Here is a 13,482-nt window from a genome sequence, read left to right on the forward strand (position 1 = left end):
ATAATTTACTTTTTGGGTTTTTCATCTCACACTTTTGAAAATAAAGATATGGACATGCAGTTAACCTTCGACAACTGATTTGTATTTCTTTGCATCTACAAACCTTCAAGTTTTAATGTGTGCTAACTTTATATACTATTGCTTAGAGATGTCAAATATATTAACTTTGAAAAATAATTTATGACCTTGCAGTATAATAAGACATTGTTCCAGAACACATGAAAAACTGCCATCAACTCACTTCTAGTTCACCCAGATCACGAATTAATATAAATCAAATGACATTTTTTAAAAAGTTCATTCCATTGTTCTTTACTCCTATTGCTTTGTTAAACAAAAACCTTCTTTATACCTAAGTCATTAAATATCCAAGGCAGAAGCATATTCAGAGCACCAGATCCTCTTACAAATTCTTAAGCTGTATTATACATCAGACCAAAGACCCAAACTATTTTTTAGCCAGCTCAGTTCTCTAATCTAGTTTATCATTACGTTTACGCAAATGCTTGTGTTTGCACAGGAGTATGGCTGTTGCAGTTTGGTTTTTTTTTTCACAATTGGATTTTTTCCCTTTAATCATTTCATTGACACAGTTTATATCACAGAAAATGTATAAAAAACTTCTGCATATCTCTTACTAGTTCTTCTTTCTGAGAATAAAGGCTATATAAAAACCTGCTGAAAAGAGCAGAAGAATCTTATTGTGAGGACTTCTGTTTTCATACTCAGAAGACCAGCAAGTTACATTCAACTACTACATGTTCTCCATCTTTGAACTCCTCGCTTTTTTATCATGTGCAGACCATTATAATGCTTCTTGAACTCTGTCAGGCTTGGTGCTGTGATCATTTTCCTGGGGAGCCTGTTACAGTGCCCAACCACCCTCTGGGGGAAGAATCTTTTCNCATATCTAAATGTTCTCATGATTGAATACATGGAAAACAACATCTTCCAAAAATTCCTAGATATGGCCGTACTTGCTGGGACAACACCGGGCAATTTCAAAGTCTCTGGCGTAAGTATCAATGGCTGCAGTAGAACAAAAGTAATTGCCAAGAATTCTTGTAATGTAAAATGTCATATGTACTTGAAAGCACGGAAGACATCAATATGACAACTTCCTTTGAATGTAGTTATACCAGAAACAGTGTTGTTAACTGGATAAAACAATCCATGCTTAATTTGACGTTGTTGAACAATGAATTAAACAAAGAAACAAACAAAAAAAGTATGACAGTATCTGTTTAATGCTATCTAAACTGAATTAAATTCTCTACAAGTATAAACATTCATTGATTTCTCATAACTGTGTGTGTGTGTCTGCATGTTTATGTATGTCTCAATATATATGTGCATACCTATATATCACAGAAAAACAGAATCACAGAATATGCTGAGTTGGAAGGGACCTACAAGGGCCATCAAGTCCAAATCCCAGCCCTGCACAGGACCAATCCCAATAGTCACTCCACGTGCCCAAGAGTATCATCCAAATGCTTCTTGAACTCTGTCAGGCTTGGTGCTGTGATCATTTTCCTGGGGAGCCTGTTACAGTGCCCAACCACCCTCTGGGGGAAGAATCTTTTCCTAATATCCAACCTAAACCTCTCTTGACACAACTTCAGACCATTCTTTTGGGTTCTGTCACTGGTAACCACAGAAAAGAGATCAGTGTCTACCCCTCCTCTTTCACCCACAAGGAAGTTGTAGACTGCAATGAGGTCTCCCCTCAGTCTCCTCTTCTCCAGGCTGAACAGATCAAGTGACCTCAGTTGCTCCTCATATGGCTTCCCCTCAAGGCCCTTCACCATCTTCACTGTCCTCCCTTGCACATTCTCTAATAGCTTAGTATCTTTCTTATATTGTGGTGTCCAAAACTGCACACAATATTCAAGGTGAGGTTGCACCAGTGCAGAGCAGAGCAGGACAATCCCCTCCCTCAACCGGCTGGCGATGCTTTGCCTGATGTACCTCAGGACACAGTTGGCCCTTCTGGCTGCCAGGGCACTGCTGACTCATATTCAACTTGCCATTGACCAGGACCCCCAGGTCCCTTTCCTTGGCACTGCTTTCCAGCACCTCATTCCCCAGTCTGTACAAACACCCAGGTTGCCCCATCCCATGTGCAGAATCTGGCACTTTCCCTTGTTGAACTTCATGTGGTTCGTGATTGCCCAGTCCTGTAATTTGTCAAGATCTCTCTGCAGGGCCTCCCTGCCTTTGAGGGAGTCAACAGTTCCTCTCAGTTTTGTGTCATCTGCAAACTTGCTTAGTATCCTTTCCAGTCCTGCATCCAAGTCATTTATGAAGGTGTTGAAGAGCACAGGGCCCAAGATGGAGCCCTGTGGAACCCCACTAGTAACAGTTCACCAGTCTGATGTTACCCCATTCACTATTACCCTCTGTGTTTGACCCATGAGCCAACTGCTCACCCACCACATGATGTGGTTATCCAGCTGTGCTGGACATTTTGCCCAGAAGGATCCTGTGAGAGACAGTATCGAAAGCTTTACTGAAATCCAAAAAGATTACATCAACTGGCTTCCCTTGATCAGCTAGCTGGATTACCTTGTCATAAAACGAAATTGGGTTTGATAAGCAGGACTTTCCTCTCCTGAAGCCATGCCTGCTGTGACCAATGACTGTGTTATGTGTGTATATGTATATCCGTACTCCTACTCAAAGATATATTTTGGGTGTCTAGAATTTTCCAGCCAGAATGTTTCATTGCAAAACAAAGCAATTTGGGAGCACTCAGTGTACAGTACTATTGAGTTACATTGCCTACAAAACCTGGGAGAACTCTCAGCATAATGCAAGATTCCAGGTATCAACATTTAAGTATCCTTTATGTTGACCACACATCTATTTGCAATGTTTTTTCCCACCATCACGATAGAGTGTCTAGGCATATTGGGAAAATATCTCATAAAGATACAAATCTCATAAAGATACAATATATCGTAAAGATACAATTCAGTTGGAATCTGGCCTTCTCGTCTACCTGCTGTACCTGTCAATCTGCAGAAAAGACTTGCTGGGAGTCAGTGTTTAAAATTGCTACGTGTTTCTCGGCCTTCACTTTTTTAATAATTTTTTTTCAAGGACAATTTAAAAAGCCTTGTAGGCTCTATTAGAAAACGTGATCTGAAGATCAAGCCGCTTCTTTCTTCAGTTGTCTTACTATTACTGAAGAATGTAATGAAGTATCACCTTTCACACTGTAATAAAAATACAGTTATCTAACTAAACTCTGTGCCCAGCTGTTTCAACTTTTTTATGCTTCTGAATTTTCAAGATTATCATATGCATCTGTGAGTAAGCTATAAGGACAAATCAAAGTATCATTAATACATTATTTGTATTAATACATATTACAGTATTACATTCAGATCCTCTGGGAGGCTTAAAACAGAAAAACACAATACAGTTCTAGTTTACACCATTATTCCTTCAGACATATTGTGGATCAAAGTCTGAAACAACAAGAGGAAGTATAAGCCAGATTCCGAAACTTACAAAATAAAATTTCCTTTCAGTGTGATTTGTTATTTATATTATTAAAACCAAGCATCACTGTACAGTCCATACATCTGTTGTTCTTATTTATACAAAAATATCTAGCAAATTGTCAAGCTGTCAGTTTAAAAAGAAACGCTGTAGACAAATTGTATCTGTAAGTTGTGGCAAAGTGTTATCCATATACATAAAAAACCTGAAACACTCATATTCTAAAAAGGTACTGCTAACATACATCTGACAGGTACTTCTAAGACTTAATATCCAAATTTCATGTAAAATGCTTAAGGAACTGCCTTAAGTCTGTAACTGTATAAACTGTTCAAGAAAATATTTTTTTCCTTTTATCTGTGGAACAGAAATCTGAACATTTAAAAAATGGCAAAGGATTTTTCTAAATGAGATATATGCCTTTTGGAATGAACTTCAGTCAGTGCCTTTGTCCAGCTAACCAAGCTTATAAAGAAATGGCATAAGTCTTTATATTTTAAGGGAGATATGGAAAAGTAGGCATCTGCAAAAAGATCTACAAACAGTAGCAAATCCAATTCTACAACAACTCTAAAATAAACCTCAATCTTTAATAACTGATTTCATATAAGGTGTCAATTTCACCTAACTTTAAACTCCTCTAAGTCAGATTTATGCTCAGATCCCTGTGTAGCAAATGAAGAGAGATAGGCACATCAGGTGGTTGATTCATCTCATCCTAAAATAACTGTTTAAGATAGATGGGATGAAATTCATTATTGAAGTGCCTATTTTTGCCATTACTTTCAGTAATCATCTAGCTGCTTGACTGGAATAAGATGCTCAGCTTTTAAACTGCTACATATAAGCAAGATGAATCCCAGCCACACAGAGACCTGTTTCTAACAGTAACTTGTGTTTCACAGTAAGGTATGAATTAGATGACTTTGCAAGTATTTGGATTTGCTGGGACCTAATATACAAAATAATTAACTAATAACAATTTTTCTGTCTAGCAATCACATTCAGTATAGATTAAATGGGAAAAAAAAGGAAAAAAGAACCCACCAAAAAAAACCAGAAAGAAAGCAGACAGCAGAGAGATGAAGATTTTACCTGAATAAAACAGTAACTTCATTCTCTTCTTTTACATAGAATTTAAAATTCCCAAATCTAAATAAAGGCCATTGATCCAAATGCCCCCCCAAACCATTATGGAAGTTAATAGATGACATATGCACACAGACTCATAACATAATAATCTAGATATATTTTTTTTTATATTAAAATGTATTATTTGATAGATCACTTACAAACATCAGCTGAAAAAGTAAGGCTACATAGAAAACTGAGCAAAGACTAAAGAGAAGGTAGGATAAGGTTTGAGATAGAGGTTTGAAATCTGGCTACCATGAAAAAGCAAGTAACTGAACAAAGGTCACACCAGAAACTAAAGCCCAAAACGCAAATAAACAGAGTAAACAGCTTTAACTAACCATCAAAGACAGCAAACAGTCTATTAAGGAAGCATCAAAGACAGCAAAATGACATATAATGGCACTAGAATTTGAAACAGCACATCATATACTGAGCAACAAAGCAAAGCAGAAAAAGAAATAGTAAGATTTAGAAACAGTAAGGTTTTGCCAAGGTACCAATAGAGCTGACATCTGAGATAGAAGAGAATGGGAAAAGCAGAAATAAACTTACTGAAAGTATTTTAAGTCCTGTAGTTCAGATGTCATAGGAGCATAGTTTATCTAAATGTAGCTAAATTAACAGTACTTAAAAGAAAAAGGAAAGAAGAATTCTAGCAAGCAAATACCAGTAACATTGGACTAAAAGACATTTACAAGCTCATAAATTAGTTTGATGAAATGACTAATCTTATTCTAATAAAAAGTGTTCATCCATTATTATTATCTCTTCCATAGAGATAATAAAATAATAATTATTATACATTAAAATAATTGCTGTACAATTTATACAAGTTCTATAGAAATAACTATTTCCAAGAAGTACACTGCTGGTTTACAATGTGTTACGGCGCTAGAATAGCAGGTTTTTTTCAACATAGCAGTTTAAATTCATCGTGGAGTCTATAAAATTATTGCATGCTACACCTTAGCCCCCAACATTAAAGTAACTCTTTAGAAGCCAGATCAGCACCATTCACCTGTTAGAAAACAAGTACAGAAAATTGTTTTCACAATCTCTTTGAAGTAAAAAACCTATGCTATGACTTTAAGCTACTTATAAGCCTTTTTGTTATCCTTAACAGAAGTGGCAAGATTGAGTTCAAATTGTGTCTTCATCTCTCTAATTTTCTTTCTACAAGACCTAATTACATTCCTAAACTCTTCCTGAGTAGTCATCCCTTTTTTCCATAATCGGTAGGCTCTCTTTTTTACCCTAATTTCCTTCAAAATCTCCCTGTTCAGCCAGGCTGGACATCTTCCCCGCCAGCTTGCCTTTTGGCACACTGGGACAGCCTGCTCCTGTGCATTCAAGACTGCCTCCTCAAAGCATGTCCATCCCTCCTGGACGCCTTTGTTTTCAAGCGTTGTTTCCCAGGGTACACTCAGAACTAATCTTCTGAATAGGCCAAAATCTGCCCTCTGGAAGTCCAGTGTAGAGGTTTTATTGATGGCCCTTCTTGCATCCCTGAGTATTGAAAACTCTATTATTTTATGGTCACTGCCCTAGATGGCCTCTGACCACTGCATCTCCCACCAGCCCCTCTCTGTTTGTCTAGCGGGGCCCCATCTCTGGTAGGCTCATTTACCAGCTGGAGCAGGAAATTATTCTCTATACACTCTAGGAATCTCCTAGACTGCCTCTTCTCTGCTGTGTGGAGTTCCCAGCAGACATCTGGCAGGTTAAAGTCACTCACGAGAACAAGGGCTGGCGATTTTGAGACACCTGCCAGCTGCCTGTAGAATAATTCATCGTCTTCATCATCCTGGTTGGGTGGTCTGTAACAGACTCCCACCAGGATATCAGCCTTGTTGGCCTTCCCCCTGATTCTGATCCACAGGCACTCAACCTTATTGTTACTGACTTCAAGTTCTACAGAGTCAAGAGACTCTCTAACATACAGAGCCACTCTCCCACCTCTCCTACCTTGCCTGTCCCTTCTGAAGAGCTTGTAGCCACCCATGGCAGCACTCCAGTCATACGAGTCATCTCACCATGTTTTTGTGATGGCGACTGCATCATACAAATCATATCACAATACTGATTTATGCAGTGTTCTCACAAGATATGGCTATAAACAGAAGCAGTGACCAGTACTAGAAAAGAAATTTGGTTAACATAACACAGTATGCAGACTGACTGTGTAGTCCATAAACAAAAAGTAATAACAAGGAATAATTTATCCTCCACAGCAGAGAAGAGGTAAGTAAAATAGTACCTCTAATTACCACTAAAATGAGAGTTTCCTCAAAACACCACAGCAAGAAAACTCCTCAACTTTAGCACAAAAAGCCAAATCTTACTTAACATTGTTCTGTGCAACAGTTTTCTAACAGTTGAGAACAATTTTGTTTCAGAAAGATCAAGTTAGTTCGTCAACTAAAGTGGAATCTTCTTGCCCACTTCTTAATGACTTCTGAGGGGTCTTCTCACAGTTTCTCAACAGCTTTTCAAGATCAGTAAAGTTCTCAAGGAATTATGATGGGATTCTCTATTCCATCCCAATCTCAAAATTTATTTCATCTCCAAGAGTTTATCTAAATTTTTTCTATACATATCCAATTATATATATGTATATCTTGGTCTGCTTCCATATGTCCCTTTCATAAGTTACAATCCTTTTTGTGAAACAAAGAAATGGAAGGTATAAGTGAAAGGAAACATCATTCTCTATAACCATGGACAATTGCTGTGTCTCTTCTGGGAAGGTCTTCAAGACAGCACGATAATAAAGACTCTGCCACCGTTAACTTGGAGCAGATTATTTCTGGTGACTTATGAGCTGGGAAAAGACTTCAGGATTCATTACAAATTCCCTAGAGCAGTTTTTCCCACAGTTTTTAATGTATTAAGTGTAAACACATCAATTTAATACATTTGGGGTTCTAAACATACACATTGCTGCATTCTTTCAGGAATATAACCAATTAAAAGGAATTTAATTAGTATGATAATAGAATACAACCTAGTATGAAGTAAAATTAAAAACCATCACAATTACAAAGCATAATTATATGAGGCCCTCTCTCTAAACATAAAACACTGTCTGCTGTTACTTTATGATGACACAGGGTTTAAAACATTGCATTAGCAAATTGATTCAGTCAAGCCCAAATACAATTATGTTTGGTACATATAGTGATATGTTTTTATCTGAAACACTCTGCATAATGCTGCATAGCCAAATTTAAATAATAAGCATCAGACACTACTTTTATTATTTATTGTTTTGTTTCTGTACTGTATTGTCTGCTCCAAAATGGTGGGTTGTAACTCAAAATACCCAGAACTATTATCCTGTCAATTCAGAAGAAAGCAATTTCTGCCATTCTAAAATGAAAATGCTCTCTTTTCATTCAAAGAAAAATATCTCTTTCTCTCCCTCCTTTCCTTTTTTTTTTTTGGAAAAACTAATATTGGTAGATATGCAGTCCCAATGTTTTGACTTTTATAGCCTTTCACATCTACTTAAATCATATAAAAAAACCCACAAAAAAAATCTAGTCCAAGCACTGATTAAGTCTATAGGCTCTGACTTCTGTTCAAGACTTGTGTTAAAATACTCAATCAGTTCACTTCTTTCCTTGTGAACAAGTTTCTATTTCATAAAGCCCACTGTCATACACAGTACTAACCAAGCACCTTGAAGGTGGCATTCAGTGCATTCAGCTGTTTGCAAAGCCTTTTGAACATTCTTAAATTATTATGACATTGGAAAGATTTTAATATTTTAGCCTGTCATTTTAAATATTACTCAAGCATATATTTTAAATACAAAGACATCTGTACTTTACCCTTGTTCTTTTTTCTGACTGCAGACAGACAAGGATCACTGCTTCTATGATTTTGCTTGTGTAGTAGAACTGACAACTAATGTCCCAAAAGACCACTTGAGAGACTGCAACATGTAAGTGACATTTTATCCTCAATCCTGCATCCAAATAACTGGACGAAGAGGTAGAAAGAGAATTGCCAAAGTCATAGCTCTTATGTGAACTTCCATGTACAAAGACAGGGTATGAGAATAATAATAAATATAGTAAAAGCAAAAATTATATATAAAAAGAGACTGTTTAAATCTACAGAACACTACTTTCAAACAAAAATTTCCTACAAAATATTAAAAGACCAAAAGACATCAGTGAACAGAAACACAGGCATCTAACAGGGGATAAAAGGAATTGAATCTAGATAGGATAAGAAAATTACAACTCAGTGACCCTGAGGGTCACGGGGGCATGGTTTTGACACCTCTGACACGTCTACTTTTAAACTGTTGTTTAGAAGAGCACAGTAACTTCTCATCAACAGCTTCTCTGCCCAGTTATAACTGAACAAAACCAATTATTTCAGAGAAGCTGAAAAAGATGGCACATAACTAGTTGCACCAAACTCTTATTACTCTTTAACTACCCAAACTATCACTCACAGATTGAGTGTCACTCAGAGACTGTGCTATGCTTCAGGAGTATTTGGAGAACCAATTGAGGCAGCCTTGCCTTTGCTCACTATGAAGAATTCCAAGGATTAGTCTTCAGGGTATGGGACTTGAATATTTAACATATTACAAGGTCTCACCCTTGAAGCCATTTTAGGATTTAGTGATTTCTGGGGAATAAGTGTCAATCATTATCATACTGGCACTAGGAATTCAAAAGCCACAATTTCAGAAGTGGCATCATGAATTATGTTCAACTGCCAAGTGCCTAGGTCTTGACTTCCTCTTAACTCAGAGCAATCAGTAGCTCTCCTGATAGCTTGGAACCTTTACTTACTACAGCACAGGCGAAGCATTCTCACAGGTGTAAGGCCATCACATGTGGTGATGGTAATTGATACCATTTACATGTATCTTTTTATACTTTACAACCACATTTCTTTATTATACGGATATTCCATATATATATATATATATATATATATATGTGAATAAGTTACTACACAATCACAGTTCATTTTTGCAACAACTTAACCCCCAGTAACTACCCTGTGCAAGAATAGACAATAAAATAGGCACACAACCAACTATGCAGAGTAGCTGTGGGTGGGTACCTTGCACCTCGTTCCTTATTCCATTGTAACTTGCCTATCTGCTCCAAAAGAGTAACCGTGAAGACAGAAGTCACTGGACTGAATGTTGTATGCAGGAGTACTTACCATGAGTATAGAATGGTTCCTACTACTAATGCAAGTTTGCAGTTTTCTTGCTTCTGCTTTGCAAGCCCAAAGTCAGCTATGATAAAGAAAAAAAAGGTTCACATCTCAATAGCCACCCTCTCTGCGTGACAATCAGTGCTCATTCACAACAGCTGAAAAGTTAGGAAAGGGTTGAAAGGAGGTTTGGGATTTTTTTTTATCTTTTACATTTCACAGAACTGGACCATATTATCTTTCTGTCTCCACATTCATCAGCAACTTATGTTTGAATCAGGCCTAACCGCTTTAAAAATACTTAAACACACCTCTAATGGTTTCAATCCAAACTATATGACCAGTTTCAGGTTTCTATTAATATATTTCAGTAAACTGTATGAAAATGGTGAGTATCTAATAAACAGTGATCTAATGACCAAATTAATGCTAATTATTTCACTTTCCTTGAAATTATGACAGCAGAAGGGCAGACTTTCTCAGAAATTTAATTTCAAATGAGTACAGGAGGATCTAATAACTTGATAGTTCATGTTCAAAGACTGCATTTGGTATTGAAATAATGCTGAATCTTAGCCTTACCTTGTGACAAAAGCTGTAGATTTAGATGATCATGCAGTTATGTTAATATAAGTGCCTTTTGTGTAATTATTAGGTAGTCTTTCACAAAATGTCACACAAAGTCTTTAGAGATGATATTTTTAATCAAAGTTCCATGCAAGCAGTTCAAGTTTTATTTTTTCAATTCAGTACTTTACTGCTGTCTCAACAATGCAGCTAAGATACATCATAGTAATTCATTAAGTCCAAGCACAAAAATCAAAAGAAAGCTATTGTACTTGTTAAACCCTGTTAATAAATTTTGTATGCTAATACTACTTCACAAGTGGGAAGATTTGTGTGTAAATAACATAGTTTAAAACATTTTAAGACTCCTGTTCTACTTAGGCAGAGCCCATACCATGGGCTATTCCAATTGCTTTGAGTGACATAATTCACAAAAAATTTATTTCAGAATGTTACCACTCATAAAAAGCTGCAGATCAGAAGAAATACAGGTAAGAAAAATTAATTTCTGTTGGTTCTTGCTCAGTTCAAGCCTTCAGGGTCTGAAAAAGAGTAGATCTCTAATTCAGAAAGGGCCTTTGATAAGAAACCCAAAACTAGATACTCAAGACACAGATCATTTTTCTTTGAACAAAATGTCCAAAGGACTAGCTCTGCAGTGTTTGGTAAATACAAGAAGAAAGAATACTAAATTAACAGGATCCCTGAGAAGTCTCCTTTTGCCTCTGAGTTAAGGCAGTGCTAAGGCAGTTCACTCCAGGGAATATTAATCCCAAAAGGACTAGAGGTTTTTGCAATGTTGATACTTCCTTGAATTAATTAGGGTGAATCATTCTTAATTCCCTCCTTTGGAATCCTTCAAATAATATTCTATGAAGAAAGAGTATTAAGACATTACAACAATCAATAAATTTAGTTCCTGGTGCTTGAAAGACTTAGTAAAGGAAAGATGAAAGCTGAATATTTCAGTTCTGGAAGTAGTCTATTTTAAATCAACATTAGCTATTATTTGGGGGGGGAGAAAAAAAGAAAGCAAGAAAATCAGCCAGATAGAGTAAGTATAGTCTCTTCTTTTTAGGCTCAAGTCCTCAGAAATGGAAAGAAAAAAACCTTTAATTTGCAACTACTTTTTCCAAATTCTGCTAAATTGTCTTGACACCAGCAAGAAGCTCCTATATACAACTGGTGCTGCCAGAGCTAAGGAATGTAAAGCACAGGACAATCAGCTTTACATTAAGCATAAATATTTTTCGTAGCTTTTCAAAGCCTGTAATACAGAATTGAAGGAAAAAGAACTGGTAAATGTTGAACAGCATTGAACTAGTGAAATTGCTTCTTTTAATTTATGTAAGCATCTATCTGCAGCTTATAATTTGGTCTACAAGTTTTAATACTCCATGATTATTTGGTATTTGATGCCAAAAGTTGCTACAATAACTAACAAACAAATGAAATACCTTCTGAGAACTATGAGAGGCCTGCCTTGCATATCATTAAATGAAGATATGACCATACAGGAAAATGACCCCTGTTAACTGGTGAGCATTGTTTCAGCTATGAACTGCAGCTTGATTAATGAGGACCCACTGCAATAATTCATATTTATCAATGTCCTGAAACAGGAATTGTGAGAGAAAGATAACTCAGTACTTGCTCAACTTCTTATGAACTTTACCAACATGTCACCCTTTAGCACAGAGAGGCACTTGCATAAATCCTTGATCTGATCTAATGAATCTTATGATCTTATTGGTCACTTCTGAAATTCAAAATTCTGCTTATTAAAGAAAGCATTCTTCCTGAACTATCTCAATTTGTCCACAGTTACTTCAACTAATGGTACACCAAGCATTAAGATATAGCTCTTAAGTATGGGAAGCTAGACCTAACCTTCCAGAGGCTAGACTTAATTTACACATACTTGTGAGGATATAGATGCATTTGATCACAAATCTCAGAAATTTCAGAAAAAAATAAAAACCTTACAGCTTCCAAATATTTTCCTACAGTTTCTGTTCTCACACAAAAAAAAGCAACCTACCAATTAACAGAAGTGTTGTGAGTACTTGCTGGAACTGTATGAATGCTGACATATGATAAATATCAGTAGAATAAAAGTGACCAGAGAAAAATGGAAAAGAAGAGCCCTTAGAGAATCATACTCAGAAAGTAAGTGAAAGCTTTGTAAACCACTAAATTAGATGAACCAAAACAAAGTCTGGAAAGAACAAAGACAAAGAGATAGAATAAAACAGGAGGAAAGGAGAGGGTAAGCAAGCCATCCAGCCACTGCCAACATCAGGATGCAGAAATGCATGCTGCATCAGTCCATCCAAAAGGGAAATTATAAGCTGATCTAAGTGATTCAAAGAAAGATGAGCTGGTAGCCCTCTGATATAAAAAGGAACTATTCCTACATCTCTCTTGCACAAGAGAGATGTTTAGCTCACTTTTTTTCTAGGCTATCTCCATACTACTTTAATCTAGTCCCAAATCCAATACTGCAGTCCTAAAATCATTGACTTGTCTGACACTTGTTGCTCTCTGTAGTTTTGCAATGCAGGAATAAAACCGGCATTACTGAGGCAAATTCCTTCTCCCCCCAAAATAACAAACTCCCTCATTTTTACTTTTAGCTTCTCCTACTTCCCAGAAAATTAAAAATTACTCCTTTTGCACTAAAAACAAAACAAACAATGGTTATTCTATAGTACATCTGAAATTTTAAAAAAAAAAACTAGTGGATGACACATTTTCCTGAGGAAGCAGTCTTGGAGCTCTAATGGTACCAATGGAATGATGTATCTGCCCAAAAAAAGAATTGTCTGTTGCTGCAAAATAATGATTGCTTTTATCTGCACATTTCATTTTGGAGAAATTATACATTTTCCAGTTTTAAATACTATTTTAATATTTTTCAAGTTCATGTGAATTACATGCATAACACCACTACAACTGTTTGTACCATTCTAACACTAGAGTTTGTAAATTGAGAGTAATGGTAGGTAAAACAACCTAGCCAACAAGTTGTCTAAAACAAGACTTCCATGGCAATAGTTTTTGGTGCTTTGTCTACTG

General features: G+C 36.3%; 1 protein-coding gene across 1 annotated transcript in view; it reads right to left on the reverse strand.

Moving 5' to 3' along the window:
* Positions 1-13,482, reverse strand: part of NEK10 (NIMA related kinase 10) — an 88,996-nt gene that overhangs the window by 50,815 nt on the left and 24,699 nt on the right. The window contains 1 exon segment of the mRNA XM_017817924.1: positions 9,844-9,919. Within this exon segment, the coding sequence (XP_017673413.1) occupies positions 9,844-9,919 (76 nt within the window).

Source organism: Lepidothrix coronata, unplaced genomic scaffold (assembly GCF_001604755.1).
Source record: "Lepidothrix coronata isolate B3197 unplaced genomic scaffold, Lepidothrix_coronata-1.0 Scaffold64, whole genome shotgun sequence".
Classification (NCBI taxonomy): domain Eukaryota; kingdom Metazoa; phylum Chordata; class Aves; order Passeriformes; family Pipridae; genus Lepidothrix; species Lepidothrix coronata.